Source organism: Aegilops tauschii, chromosome 1 (genome assembly GCF_002575655.3).
Source record: "Aegilops tauschii subsp. strangulata cultivar AL8/78 chromosome 1, Aet v6.0, whole genome shotgun sequence".
NCBI classification, from domain to species: domain Eukaryota; kingdom Viridiplantae; phylum Streptophyta; class Magnoliopsida; order Poales; family Poaceae; genus Aegilops; species Aegilops tauschii.
Genome location: NC_053035.3, coordinates 489,994,391 through 490,011,623, shown reverse-complemented (window position 1 = coordinate 490,011,623; position 17,233 = coordinate 489,994,391). Strand labels below are relative to the sequence as shown.

Sequence of the window (17,233 nt, the reverse complement as noted above, 5' to 3'; positions counted from 1 at the left end):
TGATACAGGTTCCAAACTCTCTGCCGATGGTGATCCTTTCTCTGATCCTTCTCTTTATCGTAGTCTTACCGGTGCACTTCAGTATCTCACTCTCACTCGTCCTGAAATTTCTTTTGCTGTCCAACAAGCTTGTTTATACATGCATGATCCTCGTATTCCACACCACAATCATGTCAAACGTATTCTTCGGTATCTCAAAGGAACACTAGACTTAGGTCTTCATATCAACAACTCCTCTCCCACCTCCTTGACAGCTTACTCTGATGCAGACTGGGCTGGTTGTCCAGATACTCGTAGGTCCACATCCGGACTTTGTGTTTTTCTTGGTAACAATTTGGTTTCTTGGTCTTCAAAAAGGCAGGTTACGGTCTCCCGCTCGTCTGCTGAAGCTGAGTACCGCGTTGTGGCTCATGCGGTTGCTGAAACGGTTTGGTTGCGCCAGTTGTTGTCGGAGCTACACCGTCCTATTGAGAAAGCTACCATTGTTTACTGTGATAATATTTCAGCTGTCTACATGTCAGGGAATCCGGTTCAACACCGTCATACCAAGCATATTGAGATCGACATTCATTTTGTTCGAGAGAAGGTGGCTCTCGGTCAAGTTCGCGTTCTTCACGTGCCTACTTCTGCTCAGTTCGCTGATATCTTTACTAAAGGCCCGGCGACTACTCCGTTTCAAGACATTCGTTTCAGTCTCAACATCGTCGAGCCTACCGTTGACACTGCAGGGGGATGTTAGAATACAACTTGTAATAGGATTAAGACTCCTACTCGGTTTTTAATAAGTCTAGGTCATGTGCGGCTTGGCTCTTATATATACTTCTTGTACCGGCACAATATTGTATCAACAATTATTCAATACAATTCTACAGTCACCACGGGTATTCATATGCAAGACATATATCTCAAAGGGAAAACTCAGTTTATCGCAACAAGATAGAGAGGGGGAAACACCATATAATCCAACTATACTAACAAAGCCTGCGATACATCAAGATCATGACATCTCAAGGACACTAGAGCGAGAGAGAGAGAGAGAGAGAGAGAGAGAGAGAGAGAGAGAGAGAGAGAGATTAAACACAGAGCTACTGGTACAAACCCTCAACCCCGAGGGTGGACTACTCCAGCCTCATCATGGTGGCCGCCAGGATGATGAAGATGGCCACCGGTGATGATTTCCCCCTCCGGCGGAGTGCCGGAACGCTACAGAGGCTTGTGGCGGCGGAACTTTTGATCTATCGACCCCCTAGGGTTTTTGGAATATTCGGGAATTTATAGGGCGAAGAGGCGGTGCGGGAGGCCACCGAGGTGGGTACAACCCACCAGGGCGCGCCTGGGGTGGGTTGTGCCCCCCCTCGGGGCACCCCTCTATATTTCTTTGGCCCAAGTTGTGTCTTCTGGTCCATAAAAATTCTCTAAAAAGTTTCGCTGCGTTTGGACTCCGTTTGGTATTGATTTTCTGCGATGTAAAAAACAAGCAAAAAACAGCAACTGGCGCTAGGCACTATGTCAATAGGTTAGTCCCAAAAAATGATATAAAGTTGCTATAAAATGATTGTAAAACATCCAAGAATGATAATATAACAGCATGAATACTTTATAAATTATAGATACGTTGGAGACGTATCAAGCTACTGGTACAAACCCTCAGCCCCGAGGGTGGACTACTCCCTCCTCATCATGGTGGCCGCTAGGATGATGAAGATGGCCTCCGGTGATGATTTTCCCCTCCGGCAGAGTGTCGGAACAGGGTCCAGTTTAGCTTTTTGTGGCTACAGAGGCTTGCGGCGTCGTAACTTCTGATCTAGGGTTATTTCTGGGGGTTGTGTATTTATAGGATTTTTTTGTGTTGGTTTCACACTGAGATGGGCCGCGAGGGGCCCACCACCCACCAGGGCCCTGGTGTCTTGTGGGCAGGAGGGCCCCCCCTCTGGTGGTTCTTTGCTCCATCATTTCTCTTTTCATCCAAAAAAATCGTTAAAAAGTTTCGTCCAATTCTGAAAACTTTTATTTCTGCAAAAAACAACACCACGGTAGTTTTGCTGAAAACAACGTCAATTCAGGTTAATTCCATTTAAATCATATAAAATTGCACCCAAACCATATAAAATTGTTGTAAAGATGGCATGAATACTTCATAAATTATATATACGTTAAAGACGTATCAGTGGGGCCGTGGGCAGGACTGCGGGCGCGTATGTGGCCGGGTCAACGCAGTACTGGCCGTCGGCGGCGTTCATCGCGGCGGCGGCGGCGCCCTAGACGTAGTGGAGAAGCAGCGTAGAACCGACGCTAGACAGGGTGGCGGCGGGGATGGGTTCCATGCGTTGCGAGCCAAAGGTGAAATGGCCCATGTGTTCCTCGCGGGCGAGCTGCGTGAAATCTGTTAGTGCTAGGCTAGGCTGCGAGTGTTGGTTATGTGTGAGCGTCCAGTCCACGCTTTGGGGCGTGTTTGTAGGTGTGGAGAGCGCCGATTGGGTGCACACGTGGAGGTGGGGATAGCGCCGTAGCGAAGCGTTTCGATGGATGTGCGGGCGGGGGTGCGGAAGCAAATTGGATGGTTCACAATAGATCGGGGGCATACAACCGGGTCGGGCCGGGCCGGGGTTCGGGCTGGGCTAACACCAAGCCCAATATGATCATGGCATGTTTGGGACTATGAAAACCATTCTGTTTTAGAAAAAAGGAACTGAAAAACATATTAGTTTATTTGTTTTTAGAATACATATGTGTATTCTTGAAATTTCTAAAAACATACAGACAGATATACAAGTTTTTTTCCCACATTTTTTGCCCGAGCCTCTGGTCGAAAACTAGGGCCGGAGCCCGAGCCCGGCATGGCACGAGTGACGTAAGTGCATACGCTTTAGGTCTTCAGGATTGATATCAATTAATTCATGAAATTAATCCCTGCGGGAACAGTTAGTTCCAGCAAGAAAATAGTTATTGTAGATTTTGGAATTATTTTAATAAATTACTAAAAATAATTGATCACAAAAGATTGATTCCTAAATTACGTCCAAATTTAATAATTTGGTAAAACTCCGTATCATAACGCTTGATATGAAAATATTTTATTAAATTGTTAAATTAAACTCGACCGCACTGTTAATTTTGGAATAAATTGATTTTAATAGATGATTGAAAATAATCACTATCACAATGGTCGATTCCAAATTTAGAATGTTAAATTTACAATCAGAATAATCACCAGCACATGTCGATGGATGGATGGTTGGACACTAGTAGAAAAAGGACCTAATGTGAGACACATTAGTCCCGGTTTGATTTTGGCCAGGTACTAATGGTACCATTAGTGCCGGTTCGAACGGCTATGCACTAATGCCGGTTCGTATTGAACCTTTAGTACCGGTTCGTGCCACGAACCGGTACTAAAGGGGTGGTGGCAGGCTGGCGTCAGACCGAGGCCCCACGATCACCTTTAATACCGGTTCGTGGCACAAACCGGTACTAAAGGGCTAACCTTTAGTACCGGTTCGTGCCATGAACCGGGACTAAAGGGGTCTGACCTATAGTCCCGGTTGGTGACACAAACCGGGACAATGGGGCAATTTTCAAACTCTAACACCCCCCCCCCCCCCCCCGCGCGTATCGCCATTTCAGTTTTGAAAAAATCAAAAGAAAATGATAAAAACTTCAAAAAATAAAATCCTTCGAGAGGTAGTTATATTACTACATCTACTAGTTAGGAAAATTTGAAAACTTCAATTTGGACATGTTTTGCAAAAAGTGTAGGGAAAATATAAAACGGCTATAACTTTTGCATACGATGTCAGAAAAAAACGTATAATATATTAAAAAATTCAGCACGAAAATCTGGTCAAAAAGATATGCTCAAATTCCAAAAGGGACTATGACCTGTTTGCAATTTTTTAGAATCCTCAAATTACAAAAGGAAAAAAAGATATGCTCAAATTTCAGTTTTTTGGTTAAATCTGGTCAAACTATGGTCAAACTACTTATTCAAGAAGTATTAATGTTACTACATAATTATTCAAGAATATTAGTGTTACTAAATAATTATTTCAATTTTTTGAATTTTGGTCAAATCTGGTCAAACTATGGTCAAACTGTGGTCAAACTATGGTCAAACTGTGGTCAAACTTATTCAAAAAAATATTAGTGTTACTAAATAACTACTGTTTTTTAGAATAATAGTTTCAAACTCAAACGGTGAAACGTGTGACCTAATGCTCAAGCTAAACTGCTGAGGGTTAATAGGATTGTCAGCTTACATTTGTCAGGAAAACAACAAGTGTAGACTTGGAAAGTAGAGGGAATAGAACTCCGAAGTTAAGCGTGCTCAGGCTGGGGGAGTGAGAGGATGGGTGACCGGTCGGGAAGTTAGATGATTTGGAATGAGTGATCCACACTTGAGTAGTTAAGAGAGGTGATTAGAGACTAAATTATCAAATAATTCAGAAAATTGAAAATTGAAAAAAAAATCATATTTTTTTCCAAAATTTTCAGAAAAAAATTCAAAAAAGACCTTTAATACCGGTTGGTAACACCAACCGGTACTAAAGGTCCCCCATACCACAGCGCGAGCTCACGCTACGTGATGGGCCTTTAGTGGCGGTTCGTGCCGAACCGGTACTAAAGGAGGACCTTTATTGTTCACTCTTTAGTGTCGGTTGCAGAATTGGTATTATAAAGACCCTTACGAATCGGTGATAAAGCTTCGTTTTCTACCAGTGGGATGGCGTTGCATGCGCTGCAGCGTATTGGACCTTATTATGGGGTCAGCTCGGCTGCATGTTGCATGCATGCTGCGGAGAAGAGAAGCCGCAAAAGGCCAGGCACTGCCATCCTACGCGCAAATAAGGTGTTATCGGTCTTGCTGACCCCAACGAGGAAAGGTGTCATGGCATCCTCACATGTATCTTCAACATGAACTAGTAGCAAACAACCATGAACTACTTACAACTGATGAAACAAATTAACTGTGCGATAGATAAAACCAGGAAGGAATAACGACACTATCTCTCTCACATACTTTGAGAGCGACACTTTATTGACCTAGACCGATATCCATCTGAATCTGACGACACTTTTGACGACTGACTGACTCATGACTGCAGCATAAGCTCCGACTAAGTGACAAATTAAACTAAACTCGATAGACGATCTGACTCCGACTCCCCTTAACCATTATCCAAACCACCATGCATGCATGTCGCGCTCTTTCACTGCGCCCCGGCGTCCGGCAGGTGGCCGCTGCTACTCTCGCCGATGCTCATCTTCAGCTTGTGCTTGTCGGCGCGCTCCTCGGCGGCGCCGGCGCCGGCGCCATCTGCGGGCATTGCGCTCCACACGGACGCCGTGAACAGGGGCCGCTCGTGCCACATAAGCGAGAGGCAGCCGCCGATCTCCTGGACGCGGAACCCGGCGGTGGAGAACATGCGGACAAGCTTGGCCGCCTGATAGGCTGCGCTCGGACCCAGCGGCACGTGAGTGAGACCCATCCGAAAGAGGCGATCGCACCAGCACGCAAGCGGCTCGTGGCGCTCGGTGCGGGCGCTGCCCTCGCCGCAGACGATGTCGAAGATCTCCCTCTGCACGTACGCGTCGGCGCCGGCTCCGTTGCCGATGACGCCGCCACGACTCACGGACATGGCCTCCATGGAGTCGAGCACAGAGCCATAGTAGAACATGGCGTTCTCGAACCGCGTCGGCAGCCTCGGCTTGTTGTGGTCCGCCTCCTGCTCCACGACCGTGAAAACCCTGGGCTGCATGGACGCGATCCAGCCGAGCACGACGTCGATGGGCGTGGGGAGAGACGTGGACGCGGCGTCCGGGTCCACCAGGAGGCGGTGGAGCTGGCAGATGGAGTTCACGGCCACCGCCTCTCCGGGCAGGACCTGGAACATCCATGGCTTGAGCTGGTCCAGGCTATCGTCGGTGACCCTTTGAAACGAGAAGGGCACGTTCATGGCACGCGCGAGCTCGGCGAGGCGGAGGCCAGCTTCGTCGACGGCGGGCGCGGAGCCGATGCCGGTGATGCGGACGGACGGCGGGCCGCCGGGACGGATGGAGAGGGCATGGATGAGGGTTGGCCACTGCACGCCCTGCTTGATGGCGAGATCCACGACGTGCACGCGGTCGCAGCCCTCAAACGCCTCGAGGATGGCCTGGTTGGCCGTGAAGTGTGCGAACTTGAGGTATGGCCCCGCGTCATAGAACTGACGATAGAGCTCGCCGGCGCGCTCCGGTGAGGCGTCCAGCGTGAAGGAGGAGTGCGGGGACGCCGGGAAGAGGCGATGGGCCAGCGCGGCGGCGAAGTGGCTGGCGACACGGCCGATCCCAGTGGTCGTCGAGACAGACGTCGCGAGCATCGTGCGCGCCTCGGAGAGCTTGCCGGCCGCGACCGCATAGTCGCCCGCCTCGATGGCTTCAGCGCACTTGTGGAGGACGTGGATGAGGTAGAGCGCGATGTTCTCCGCATCCTGGCGCCTCTTCGCCCCCGCCTCCGCAATGGTCGGCGGGACTGCGGGCGCGTATGTGGCCGGGTCGAGGCAGTACGAGGCGTCATCGTTGTTCCTCGCGGCGGCGGCGCCGTTCGTCGCGGCGGCGGGGCCCTGGACGGAGTGGAGAGGCAGCGTAGCACCGGCGCCGGACAGGGAGGCGGCGGGGGCGGGTTCCATGCCCTGCCAGCTGAGGGCGAAATGGCCCATGTGTTCCTCGCGGGCGAGCTGCGTGAAGGCTGTGAGTGCTAGGCTAGGCTGCGAGTGCTGGCTGTGTGTGAGCGTCCATGTCCACGCTCCGGGCGTATTTGTAGGTGTGGAGAGCGCCGATTGGGTGCACACGTGGAGGTGGGGATAGCGCCGTAGCGAAGCATTTTGATGGCGTCCGGGAAACCGTGGATGTGCGGGCGGGTACGTTGGGGGAAGCAAATTGGATGGTTCACAATACACCAGGGGCATACAGCCGTGTCAGGCCGGCCAGGGCCGGGCTGGGGTTTGGGCTGGGCTTACACCAAGCCCAATATGATCATGGCATGCTTGGGACCGAGAAAACCATTCCGTTTCAGAAAAAGAAGGAATTGAAAAACATACTAGTTTATTTGTTTTAAGAATACATATGTGTATTCTTGAAATTTCTACACACACACACAGACACACACAGAGATGTGCAAGTTTTTTCCCCACACTTCTGGCCCGGGCCTCGGGTCGAAAACTAGGGCCCGAGCCCGAGCCCGGCATGGTACGAGTGACGTAAGTGCATACGTTTTCGGTCTTCGGGATTGATATCAATTAATTCATGAATTTAATCCCCGCGGTAACCGTCGATTCCAGCAAGAAAATAGTTATTGTCGATTTTAGAATTATTTTAATAAATTACTAAGAATAATTGATCGCAAAAGATTGATTCCTAAATTACGTCTAAATTTCATAATCTAGTAAACTGCGTATCGTGACGCTCGATATGAAAATATTTTATTAAATTACTAAATTAAACTCTACCGCACTATTAATTTTGGAATTAATTTTTTTAATAGATAATTGAAAATAATCACTATCGCAACGGTCGATTTCCAAATTTAGAATATTAAATTTACAATTAAAATAATCACTAGCGCATGTCGATGGATGGACGGATGGATGGCGTTGCATGCGATGCCAGCGTACTGGACCTTATTATGGGTCGGCCCAGCTGCATGTTGCATGCATACTGCGGAGAAGAGAATCCGCAAATGGCCAGGCACTGCCAGCGTGCGCGCAAATAGGCTAAGGCGTTGCATGCTACTGGGTTCTTGGTCAAATGTTGTGCCTGCCGCTGAAGTGCAGATGCCACCACGTACGAACTTGGGTGCCATGTATGGTGACTTGCATACGACAGGGAGGAAGGCTGGGTCCGCTCCATGCTTGCTCTAATTAAGCTGCAAGAAAGCGTATGCACATGCAGGTTTCTGCCCAGATAGCATATGGATGGATGTTTCCAGCCACTATTCTAAGCGTAGATGTAGAATAGACGTTATGTACAAAATCTAGTAAAACAGTGTATAAAATATAGTAATTCAGAAAAGAATTTTTTACTACCCAAATTTATAATTTAGTACATTTTTATGAAAATTACTATATTTTACATAGCGTGTTAATATATATATCGGTCTTGCTGACCCCAACAAGGAAAGGTGCCATGACATCCTCACATGTATCTTCAACATGAAATAGTATCAATCAACCATGATCTACTTGCAACGGATGAAACAAATTAACTGTTCGATGGATAAAACCAGGAAGGAATGGCGACACTATCTCTCTCACAGACTTTGAGATTGACACTTTATTGACCTAGACTCGATTGACAATCTGCCTTCGACGACTCTGAACAATTATTCAAACCAACATGCAATGCATGTCGCGCTCTTTCGCTGCGCGGGCATTCCCCCTGCGTCCAGCAGGTGGCCGCCGCTGCTCTCGCCGATGCTCATCTTCAGCTTGTAGTATTTGTCAGCGTGCTCCTTGGCAGTGTCGACGCCCTCGGCGGGCATTGCGCTCCACACAGACACCGTGAATGGGTACGTGAGTGAGAGTGTGAGACCCATGCGCCAGAGGCGAGCGCTGCCCTCGCCGCATACGATGACGAAGATCTCCCTCTGCACGTACGCATCTGCGCCGGCTCCGTTGCCGATGGCGCCGCTACGGCTCACAGACATGGCCTCCATGGAGTCGAGCACGGAGCCGTAGTAGAACATGGCATTGTTGAACCGCGTCAGCAGCCCCGGCTTATTGTGGTCCACCTCCTGCTCCAGGACCGTGAAAACCCTGGGCTGCACGGATGCGATCCATCCGAGCACGACGTCGATGGGCGTGGGGAGAGACGTGGACGCGGCATCCGGGTCCATCAGGATGGAGTTCACGGCCGCCGCATTCCTCTCCGGGGAGGACCTGGAACATTCACGGCTCTCGTCGGTGACCCTTTGAAACGAGAAGGGCACGTTCATGGCGCTCCATTGAGGCGTGGCCTACTAATCCGGTCGTTGTGCAAACTCAAGGAGCTGCTTGGACGCTCCTTGCGCGATCGGCTTGAAAACAAAAATGCGTCCCTTCGATCGATTCGATTATGAATTCATGATGCGTCCCTTTGATTCCATTGTCGCGCCCGCACCGCGCGTCCAACGCCAAACAACAGAACCGACGTGGAGTAGTACCACTAACGAGGAAAACACAATTTTCTTCTTCCTATGTATCCAACCAACAAACATATCTTTCTTTTGGAGTTAATTGCAAAAAACCACCACATTTGGGGCATCAATTGCAGAAATCCACCTAGTCCCTAATTTTATGCAAAAATCACCGCGTTTCTAGTAAACTTTTTACAAATTGCACTGATCAGGTGATTTGTCCATTTAACCACTTTCTGACAAGTGGGACCAGATTGTAAGAGCAAAAAATTTACACACACACCTCTTGATCTAAAACACAAAAGCAATCAGCCCCCACAGCCCGGGCAGAGACGCGCTGGGCGTCGGGTTCCTGGCCTCCGCCGCGCTGCTTGGCCAGGGACGCGCGGAGCGACGCGCTGGGCGGAGCAGCCGGCCATCTCCGCAACCACGAGGGCCAGCAGTGCACGGAGGGGCGGCTACGCGCCAGTTGCCGGCGTCAGGAGGCGGGGCAGCGGCCATGGCTGGGTCCGATAGGCGCCGTGCTTGCTCCCCTGTGAAGGAGAAAGAGAGAGTTGAGAAGATAGGAAAGAGAAAAGAGGGAAGGAGAAGGTACACGGCGGCGGGGAGGCCCTTGTCGCCGGAGGCGACGGAAGACGGCGGCGGCCGGCAGGACGACGTGCGGGAGGCGGCGGGGCCGCGGCCCCGCAGGTTCCGCGGTGGCTGCGTGTCGACCACGGAGTTCAACGCCTCCACGCACAAAAGCTCATCGGCGTCAAGTTCTTCCGCAAGGAGCTCGTTTCCTCCTCCTCCCCCTCGCTCCCTGGCGTCGGAGCCGGCCTCCCAAGCCCCGCTCCTTGGGCCGCGTTGGCGTGGTGACTGGTGAGGGAGGGCGCCTCACCGCGGCCGGAGCTCAAGCCACCGCCGCCCTTGCTGCTCACCTGCATCGGCGCCGGCTAGGTGACGGGGAGGCACACCGGATGGACGTGAGTAGCTATGCCCGCCGCACGGGCGCGAGCAGCAGTGGCGTCGGCCACGCTCACCGTCCATCCCGGCCTCACGCCATGTTTCCCCCGACTCTCAATGGTGGCAGCCCGGAGAGGAAGTGGCCGGCGGCGTCCACTACCGGACCATTGGGAGGCGTTCAGAGCGGGAGCAGGGGATCAGATCAAGAACAGGGGCTTGATTGCTTTTTGTTTTTAGATCCAGGGATGTGTATGTCATTTTTTTGCCAAGTCAGCTTCTTAGAGTGCGGTCCCACCTGTCAGAAAATGATTAAATGGGCTAAATCACCTGATTAGTGCATTTTGCAGAAGGTTTACTAGAAACGCGGTGATTTTTGCACAAAATTAGTGACTAGGTGGTTTTCTGCAATCGATGCCTCAAATGTGGTGGTTTTCTGCAATTAACTCCAAAGCTAAGCTAAACTCCAAAGTCCTCTTATCAGAGCTCATCTTTTCCTTCTCTTTCAGATGATTGAACTTCAAATTCCTAATGACATTGGCTTGAGCAACATGAATGCACTTCAACTGATCAACAACTGCCTTCAATTTTTTGATCTCAGCATCCTTTTCCATGCTGCTGTCAGCAACATTCATATCAGTTTCATGTGGCAGATTATCCCGGGAATCCAAGAGGTTGTTCACATCTTCAACAAGCTTCTCATAAGTCTCCTGCAACTCTTTTCTCTGTTGTGCTAGATTGTGCACAGTAAATGAATGCTCAAGGCATTCCATCTTATTGGCCTGGATGCTATCCTCATATATAAGCCACAATTTGTGGAGGGCATTCTGCAGATGATCTGGCCACTCCTCATCTACCCACTGCACTAATCCACAGTTATTAACTCCCTGCAATACAAAATAAAGTAGTTCAAACATGTTGTCACATGTTACATATTCAGTTAAGTTAAGGTTATAGTTAAGGTGCAGATTCAGTTAGATCAATTCAACTCAAAAAACTAAACAACAATTATTGTGAGCATGTTTCCTAACATGAACAGCTACTATGAACATAAATCAGTATCAATGAACCATGAACAGGAACTATGAGCAATGAACAGTAAACCCTAGAACATGAACAAAACATGAACAGTAAACCCAAGAACATGAACAGTTAACCCTAGAAAAGATGAACTGTACTACACAAGAGAGGTTTCACTTTGCAACTAATTTGCTAACTTACTTCTACGGCACAAGCAATGAACCTCCTCCCAGTGCTTATCCCCTGGAATGCAACACATTTCTTCCCTGGCTTGCCATGCTCGCACATCACCCTCAAATCGTCAGCAGCACCAGTGAACAACGGGTCATCTATTGTTGGTGGGATCTGGGCAACACAAATGTACTGGTTCAAATCGAGCTGAAACCCTAAATCCAAAATGCCCAAATCAAAACCCTAAATGCAGTCCCGGTGGAACCAACTGACCTTAATAGGGGAGTCGTAGGAAGAAATGATCTGCACGTCGGAGTCCTCACTGCTCGAGCCGTCGCTCCAAGACACCATGGCGGCCGGCGGCCGTGTGTGAGCGGAGATGAGAGGAGGCAGAGCAAGGTTGAGAGCGCGAGGGAGAGCAGAGGAGCGAGTGAGTGAGAAGTGGAGTGGGGGCGGCGCGGTCGGCCCGTCCGACGCAAGCCGACCAAGTCGTCTCGACCAGACGGCGCCGTTTGCCGTCCGTTATGCCACGTAGAGGGAAACCGGGCCCCATTTGTCGGAAAAGCACTCAAACGAACCAAATCGATCGATCAGTGCACACTGCAAAAAGTTTAGTGAATGTGCGGTGTTTTTTGCAAATGATTAGCGACCTTGTGGTTTTCCGCAATCGATGCCCCAAATGTGGTGGTTTTTGCAATTCACTCGATTTTCACCCAAGAACCATACAAATGCACAAATAGTGATGAAAGTCACCTCAATCGATTATTTGATCCAACCCAATGTTTAGCACCTGGTTGAACTGGCTCTCGCTCACACCATCCCTATATTAAAGATAGAGAGATCAACATCGTGCTAAAAAAACAGTTGCTCAAGACTCAAGAGTGTACTGACCAACTACTGAAGAATGCCTAACCTAAAAATAATGATCTGATCTGATCTGGCTTTCTTTTTCCAGAACTGATGTAGAAGTCAACCAGGCACTCCCTGAAACAATTTCGAGTTCAGACAAGCAATAGGAAAAAAAACAACTTGGAGCTCAGACAAGAACTAGAAAACAACTATTACCTTAAAATACCCTCCGACAAACACGTTTTTGGATCGAAGTGAGTTCCTGCCTTGGATTTGACCCCGCATCTCAGAGATGTCGTCAAACTTGATGAACTGTGCCACCTGAGCATGCAGCAGCCAGGTGCGCATAGCAGATCTGAGACACTTCATGCAAGGAACATTTAGATCAGGATTTGCATAGCAAATCTGAGCAAACAAGGGCTTAATTTGATAGATGCAAAAACAACAGAAACCCACAAGCAACCTACCGACTGATATGGCTTTGGCGATGAGGACGCGGAGAGGAGGAGGGGAGAACAAATGGCCACGGGAGGAAGAGTGGAGGCGGCCCCGGCGGCACTTGCTAATTGTACCTCTCCCCTCACTTGCCACCTTGCCACTAAAGCGTACCCTCTTGCTCCGCAAATGCCCCGCTCTGACACCACAAGGCCGCTCTCAGCGCGCATCCGCACCGGCTGCGTCCACACTGTGGAGGGACGCACAAGAGGGCAAGCGCCACCCCGGCAACCAGAACAGGGTCGCCGGGGAAGATGGACGCCACGAGAAGCAACGGGCCGCCTCCCAGTGCAGTGCCTAGGATAGGATCCGGGCAACGCACTGCCCGGCCACCTTGGGGAAAGACCCGCCGAGGTGTATTGGCGCGACGAAGCATTTGAGGATGGAGAGTAGGTACGCTACATGGAGAGCAGTGGCGGAGCTAGCCGAAAAACTCTGGGGGGGAGCGAAAAACAAATCATCAGTGTGTGGGGGGGCAGATGCTAAAAATGTTCTAATCTAAGTCTTCCTAAAAAATTCTTCAGAAATTGGTCAAAGGCTGGGGGGGCAGCGCCCCCCCGGCCCCAACATAGATCCGCCACTGACGGAATGTGTAGAGCTCCTCCGACGATGAGAGAATGATGGCCAGGAAAGAAAATAGCATGGCCAACCATTAATGACAATAGAAACAAGAAGCAAATCATCCAGCCAAAATACACCACAATGAACATCTCTCGACAAGCAGCAGCACATGCATCAATAAGAAAAGACCATATCCACTTATCTAGTCAGAACCAACCACATTATGTCAATATAAAAACCATCAAGAAACCAAGCTCTAAAATTGCATGACTATAAATCCATCACATAGTCTGATTTACTTCTCGGAGAAAAAAGAACTTGAACAACATTGCATGTCATATGTATGCACCTACATGGATGACTAACTTGAATATTCTCGAAAATTCTTGTCTCCACTCCACTCCAGTTGTAATCTCTTCTCACATCACATGCTTGGTTTCCTTCTTCTGGTAGCCTCAAAATAGATGGAGTTTGTCTGCTATATATCATTATAGGGAAACCTGCAGCAACCGGCTAGCACGCGCATCATCAGTTCAGAGGTCAGTGCCTCGTTTAGGATCATCGGAGGTTCATTATTAGCCTTGCCTCGCCCCGCTTCTCCTTCTCCTGCCTCGCCCTGTTGGAAATATGCCCTAGAGGCAATAATAAAATGGTTATTATTATATTTCTTTGTTCATGATAATTGTCTATTGTTCATGCTATAATTGTGTTATCCAGAAATCGTAATACATGTGTGAATACATAGACCACAACGTGTCCCTACTAAGCCTCTAGTTGACTAGCTCGTTGATCAACAGATAGTCATGGTTTCCTGACTATGGACATTGGATGTCATTGATAACGGGATCACATTATTAGGAGAATGATGTGATGGACAAGACCCAATCCTAAGCATAGCGCAAAGATCGTGTAGTTCGTTTGCTAGAGCTTTTCCAATGTCAAGTATCTTTTCCTTAGACCATGAGATCGTGTAACTCCCGGATGCCGTAGGACTGCTTTGGGCGTACCAAACGTCACAACGTAACTGGGTGACTATAAAGGTACACTACAGGTATCTCTGAAAGTGTCTGTTGGGTTGACACGGATCGAGACTGGGATTTGTCACTCCGTATGACGGAGAGGTATCTCTGGGCCCACTCGGTAATGCATCATCATAATGAGCTCAATGTGACTAAAGAGTTAGCCACGGGATCATGCATTACGGTACGAGTAAAGAGACTTGCCGGTAACGAGATTGAACAAGGTATTGGGATACCGACGATCGAATCTCGGGCAAGTAACATACCGATTGACAAAGGGAATTGTATACGGGATTGATTGAATCCTCGACATCGTGATTCATCCGATGAGATCATCGTGGAACATGTGGGAGCCAACATGGGTATCCAGATCCCGCTGTTGGTTATTGACCGGAGAGTCGTCTCGGTCATGTCTGCATGTCTCCCGAACCCGTAGGGTCTACACACTTAAGGTTCAGTGATGCTAGGGTTGTAGAGATATTAGTATGCGGTAACCCGAAAGTTGTTCGGAGTCCCGGATGAGATCCCGGACGTCACGAGGAGTTCCGGAATGGTCCGGAGGTGAAGAATTATATATAGCAAGTCCAGTTTCGGCCACCGGGAAAGTTTCGGGGGTTATCGGTATTGTACCAGGACCACCGGAAGGGTCCCGGGGGTCCACCGGGTGGGGCCACCTATCCCGGAGGGCCCCATGGGCTGAAGTGGGAAGGGAACCAGCCCTTAGTGGGCTGGGGCGCCCCCCTTGGGCCTCCCCCTGCGCCTAGGGTTGGAAACCCTAGGGGTGGGGGCGCCCCACTTGGCTTGGGGGGCAAGCCACCCCCCTTGGCCGCCACCCCCCCCCCCCTCAGATGGGATCTCCAGGGGCCGGCGCCCCCCCAGGACCCCTATAAATAGTGGGGGGAGGGAGGGCAGCAGTACAACAGCCCCTGGCGCCTCCCTCTCCCTCCCGTGACACCTCTCCCTCCCGTTTGCGCTTGGCGAAGCCCTGCCGGGATCCCCGCTACTTCCACCACCACGCCGTCGTGCTGCTGGATCTCCATCAACCTCTCCTTCCCCCTTGCTGGATCAAGAAGGAGGAGACGTCGATGTACCGTACATGTGTTGAACGCGGAGGTGCCGTCCGTTCGGCGCTCGGTCATCGGTGATTTGGATCACGACGAGTACGACTCCATCAACCCCGTTCACTTGAACGCTTCCGCTCGCGATCTACAAGGGTATGTAGATGCACTCCTTCCCTCTCGTTGCTAGTAAACTCCATAGATGGATCTTGGTGATGCGTAGAAAATTTTAAAATTCTGCTACGAACCCCAACAGTGGCATCATGAGCCAGGCCTATGCGTAGTTACTATGCACGAGTAGAACACAAAGCAGTTGTGGGCATAGATGTTGTCAATTTTTCTTGCCACTACTAGTCTTATCTTGTTTCGGCGGTATTGTGGGATGAAGCGGCCCGGACCGACCTTACACGTACGCTTACGTGAGACAGGTTCCACCGACTGACATGCACTAGTTGCATAAGGTGGCTAGCGGGTGTCTGTCTCTCCCACTTTAGTCGGAACGGATTCGATGAAAAGGGTCCTTGCGTTCTTGCTAGAAACCTATAGAAGCCACGTAAAAACTTGCAACAACAATTAGAGGACGTCTAACTTGTTTTTGCAGCATGTGCCTTGTGATGTGATATGGCCAAAAAGGATATGATGAATGAGATATATGTGATGTATGAGATTGATCATGTTCTTGTAATAGGAATCACGACTTGCATGTCGATGAGTATGACAACCGGCAGGAGCCAAGGAGTTGTCTTTATTTTTTGTATGACCTGCCTGTCATTGAATAACGCCATGTAAATTACTTTACTTTATTGCTAAACGCGTAGGCCATAGAAGTAGAAGTAATCATTGGCGTGACAACTTCATGAAGACACGATGATGGAGATCATGGTGTCATGCCGGTGACGAAGATGATCATGGCGCCCCGAAGATGGAGATCAAAGGAGCAAAATGATATTGGCCATATCATGTCACTATTTGATTACATGTGATGTTTATCATGTTTTGCATCTTATTTGCTTAGAATGACGGTAGTAAGTAAGATGATCCCTTATAATAATTTCAAGAAAGTGTTCCCCCTAACTGTGCACCGTTGCGAAGGTTCGTTGTTTCGAAGCACCACGTGATGATCGGGTGTGATAGATTCTAACGTTCGCATACAACGGGTGTTGACGAGCCTAGCATGTACAGACATGGCCTCGGAACACACGCAATACACTTAGGTTGACTTGACGAGCCTAGCATGTACAGACATGGCCTCAGAACACGGAAGACTGAAAGGTCGAGCATGAGTCGTATAGAAGATACGATCAACATGAAGATGTTCACCGATGTTGATTAGTCCGTCTCACGTGATGATCGGACACGGCCTAGTTAACTCGGATCATGTTTCACTTAGATGACTAGAGGGATGTCTATCTGAGTGTGAGTTCATTAAATAATTTGATTAGATGAACTTAATTATCATGAACTTAGTCTAAAATCTTTACAATATGTCTTGTAGATCAAATGGCCCACGTTGCCCTCAACTTCAACGCGTTCCTAGAGAAAACCAAGCTGAAAGATGATGGCAGCAACTATACGGACTGGGTCCGGAACCTGAGGATCATCCTCATAGCTGCCAAGAAAGATTATGTCCTAGAAGCACCGCTAGGTGAAGCACCCATCCCAGAGAACCAAGACGTTATGAACGCTTGGCAATCACGTGCTGATGATTACTCCCTCGTTCAGTGCGGCATGCTTTACAGCTTAGAACCGGGGCTCCAAAAGCGTTTTGAGAAACACGGAGCATATGAGATGTTCGAAGAGCTGAACATGGTTTTCCAAGCTCATGCCCGGGTCGAGAGATATGAAGTCTCCGACAAGTTCTTCAGTTGTAAAATGGAGGAAAATAGTTCTATCAGTGAGCACATACTCAAAATGTCTGGGTTACACAACCGTTTGTCTCAGCTGGGAGTTAATCTCCCGGATGACGCTGT

The 17,233-nt window shown here is 49.2% G+C and overlaps 2 protein-coding genes across 2 annotated transcripts; both read right to left on the bottom strand.

Annotated features, from left to right (window-relative positions):
• Nucleotides 1-4,951: 4,951 nt before the first annotated feature.
• Nucleotides 4,952-6,769, bottom strand: LOC109746721 (protein SLENDER RICE1-LIKE 2-like). Its single transcript, XM_020305823.3, has one exon. It carries the CDS (start codon nucleotides 6,693-6,695, stop codon nucleotides 5,208-5,210), a length of 1,488 nt encoding a protein of 495 aa, XP_020161412.1. The 5' UTR covers nucleotides 6,696-6,769; the 3' UTR covers nucleotides 4,952-5,207.
• Nucleotides 6,770-10,509: 3,740 nt separating this feature from the next.
• LOC109746722 (uncharacterized) lies at nucleotides 10,510-11,632 on the bottom strand. Its single transcript, XM_073506500.1, has 3 exons — nucleotides 11,555-11,632; nucleotides 11,312-11,455; nucleotides 10,510-10,977 (listed from the first exon to the last, which is right to left on the bottom strand). The coding sequence occupies exons 1-3, from the start codon at nucleotides 11,630-11,632 to the stop codon at nucleotides 10,510-10,512; spliced, it is 690 nt and encodes a 229-aa protein (XP_073362601.1).
• Between the last annotated feature and the right edge of the window lie 5,601 nt (nucleotides 11,633-17,233).